Genomic DNA, 3,415 nt, shown 5'->3' with positions numbered 1-3,415 from the left:
AGACGCTCTCACACGCAAAAAAACGGAAAAAAAACTATTTTGAACAACATGCTTTTTTATTTAACCCATGACAATGTTGTGCTACTGTAGACATTTAAAGCAACTTTGGGTACTTAAAAGAGCGCTATATCAATCTGAGCTATGATGATTATCTTTTTTTTTCCACCGCGGGTCGCGGGTCGGGTTGAGCCATAGATTTATAAATGGGTTGGCGGGCGGGTTGAGGCGGGTTGGGTTCCGTGGCGGGGCGGGGCGGGTCATGAAAAAACCCAACCCGCACATCACTACAATACTTAGTATTGGAGTCACCTGCAGGATTTGATCACAAGAACAGTCCAGTGCTACCAGCCACTTCCACCCTGCCTGCCTGCTAGTTCACTCACAAACATCAGTGCACACGTGGATAGGTCCATAATACTTATTATTATTTGTATAAAACAAATTTAAATAAAAAAATCATGTAACTTGCTCGATAATTAGCAATACCCACTGCTTTGGCCTACACAACAACAACAACCAGGAACCTGACAGATGAATGCAACATTAACAACAGCATAATGCACAACTCAAGTCCTTTTGTTCAGTGCAAATCATTTCTTCTCCTCTGTTTTTCCACAGCTACAGGACACAATACTGATCCAGACGACTTGCGCCTGCTGCTGTCAACAGTGTGGGAGTTTAACAAGAACCAGGACATTCTAGAGAAGGGAGAGTTAACATGCACAACTGACTGATTCCCTATCTTGACTACAGTGTTGCAGCTTCATTAAGCGACTAAATGGCTTCAGTTGTCTTTTTCAGAAAAGGATTTATCCTGTCCTGTATGTCATGACATATTTAAAGAACCTGTTCTCCTACCATGTAGCCACAGCTTCTGTAAAGCCTGTTTGCAGGAATGGTGGAGACGGAGATCTGCAAAGCAATGTCCATCTTGTAGGAAAAGATCTTCAATGGATGATCCACCCTGTAACCTGGCTCTGAAGAACCTGTGCGAAACCTTCTTACAAGAGAAACGTGGAAGAGTTGCAACAGGTTCTGAGGTTCTCTGCATTCTGCATGCGGAGAAACTCAAACTCTTCTGTCTGGAGGATCAATAGCCAGTGTGTGTTGTGTGTCGTCATTCAGAAGAACACACCAACCACAGTTTCAGACCCATCGATGAAGCTGAGGTTCTCTGCAGTCTGCATGCTGAGAAATTCAAACTTTTCTGTCTGGAAGATGAACAGCCAGTGTGTGTTGCATGTCTTCATTTGAAAAAACACATCGACCACAGTTTCAGACCCATCGATGAAGCTGCCCTCGATCACAAGGAGAAAATCCAGGAGTTGGTGAAGCTCTTACAGGAGAAACTGAACCTCTGTAATGGAGTTAAAACAACTTTTAACCAAGCTGCAGAACACTTAAAGGCCCAGACCCAGAACAAAGAGAGTCAGATGAAGGAACAGTTTAAGAAGCTTCATCAGTTTCTACAAGAGGAAGAGGTGGCTAGTCTCACTGCACTGAGGGAGGAAGATGAGCAGAAGAATAAGGTGATGAAGGAGAAGATTGAAGGTCTGAACAGAGAGTTAACAAATCTTTCAATCACTATCGGCGTCATGGAGGAGGAGCTAAGAGCTGAAAACATATCATTCCTGCAGAACTACAATACAACAGTGGAAAGAATCCAGCTTACACTGCGGCTGGACCCAGACCTTGGCTCAGGAGCACTGATAGATGAGGCCAAACACATCGGTAACCTGTCCTTCAGAGTCTGGGACAAGATGAAGGACATCATCTCCTACACTCCTGTCATTCTGGACCCCAATACTGCCAGCCCAGAACTGATCCTGTCTGATGATCTGACCAGTGTGAGGTGTGGAGAGAGACGGCAGCTTCCTGACAACCCAGAGAGGTTTGACTACAACTGGGTACTGGGTTTTGAGGGCTTTAATTCAGGGACTCACAGCTGGGATGTTGAGGTAGGAGACAATAGTTGCTGGTCAGTAGGTGTGTTAGCAGAGCCTTACCAGAGGAAGGGCAGGTCCAGAGATGGTCAGTTCTGGAGTATAATGTTATTTGATGGTGACTACACAGCAGAATCCTCACCCGGGTCAACGACTGATATCTCAGTCAATCAGAAGCCCTGGAGGATCAGAGTTCAACTGGACTGGAACAGACGAATGCTGTCCTTCTCTGATCCTGATACTAACACACACCTACACACCTTCACACACACTTCCACTGACACACTCTTTCCATACATTGGTAATGATGTTGATGGAATGCCTTTGAAAGTGTTACCAAGGAAGGTCTGCGTAACTCTGGAAGAGCACAGTTAGATATAATGAAGATGATTGGTTGATGATTATTAGGTTTCGAGAGCCTGTAAGGCTTCGAACCCTATTACATTCCTTGGCTTTCATTAAGGTTTCGAGAGCCTGTAAGGCTTCGAAGCCTTATTGCATTCCTTGGCTTTCATTATTATTATTATTCTTCCGCCGTTTTTGCCAGTTCTGGCCTAACCGCCTGGTCACTTCTTATGAAATTCGGCAATATGGTAGAGGGCTATGCCAAACGGCGAAAACCCGAAACTCACAACCATTGGCCAAAGGGTGGCGCTGTAGCACTCAATTGAACATGCCAACTTTGAACAGGTACAGCTCATGCCCTGTTCGACCTACAGCCATGAAACTTCGATACACACATGCGTCTCCTCATGCCTAACAACTTTCGCTGTTTGACTTTTGACCTCTGACCTTTAGATCTCCCACCATTTCGAATTCTATGAAAAGCAGTAAAAAGCAGTAAAAAAATCACTTCTCCTGGGATTTATGAGCAATCTGTACGAAACTGTATACACATGAACTTTGGACCAATGCCGACAAACGTAACTTAGCGGATTTTCCATAAGTGAAAACGTTAAGCTTTTATAAGCCAATGAAAATTGCAGCTTTTTTTAAATTATTCATCTGCCCCTAACACATACATGCAGACTCACATTTGTTTGACACTTTGCAATATTGTAGAGGGTCCTTCCAAGTATCACTGAAACCAATCTTACTCCAATTGGTCAAAGGGGGGCGCTATAGCAATTTTTTGAAAATGCAAACTTTAAACAGGCAAAAGTCATGCCTCGTTTGGCCGACAGCCGTTAAACCTGCTTACACATGTGCCTTGACTCATGAGGAACACATGTATCACTTTGACCAGTAAGCTCTGCCCTTAGATTGTCTGCAATTTTGAGCAGTTTGAAAAACATTTAAATCCAGGATTTCTGAGCAATTTGCATGAAACTGTGTCAAATACATGTTTGAGGCCCTTTTTCACAGGTTCAGGTGTGTTGGTTCAATAGCTTGATCGCTTAATCATCTGCCTTGAAACCATAGGGTAGCCGGTTCGAATCCCACCTCAGGTAGACTTAATTATAATTGCATTG

At 43.8% G+C, this 3,415-nt stretch overlaps 1 protein-coding gene across 1 annotated transcript; it reads left to right on the top strand.

The window, feature by feature from the left end:
• Window positions 1-950: 950 nt before the first annotated feature.
• LOC311048462 (nuclear factor 7, brain-like) lies at window positions 951-2,333 on the top strand (the record flags this gene model as incomplete). The annotated part of the gene is made up of 2 exons (XM_084061720.1): window positions 951-1,040; window positions 1,098-2,333. The coding sequence occupies 2 exons, from the start codon at window positions 951-953 to the stop codon at window positions 2,316-2,318; spliced, it is 1,311 nt and encodes a 436-aa protein (XP_083917846.1). The 3' UTR covers window positions 2,319-2,333.
• Between the last annotated feature and the right edge of the window lie 1,082 nt (window positions 2,334-3,415).

The sequence above is a fragment of the Gymnoscopelus microlampas genome (assembly GCF_963454915.1).
Source record: "Gymnoscopelus microlampas genome assembly, chromosome: 7".
NCBI classification, from domain to species: Eukaryota; Metazoa; Chordata; class Actinopteri; order Myctophiformes; family Myctophidae; genus Gymnoscopelus; species Gymnoscopelus microlampas.
Note: the sequence above shows the minus strand (reverse complement) of the source record. Positions and strands in the feature narration are given on the sequence as shown.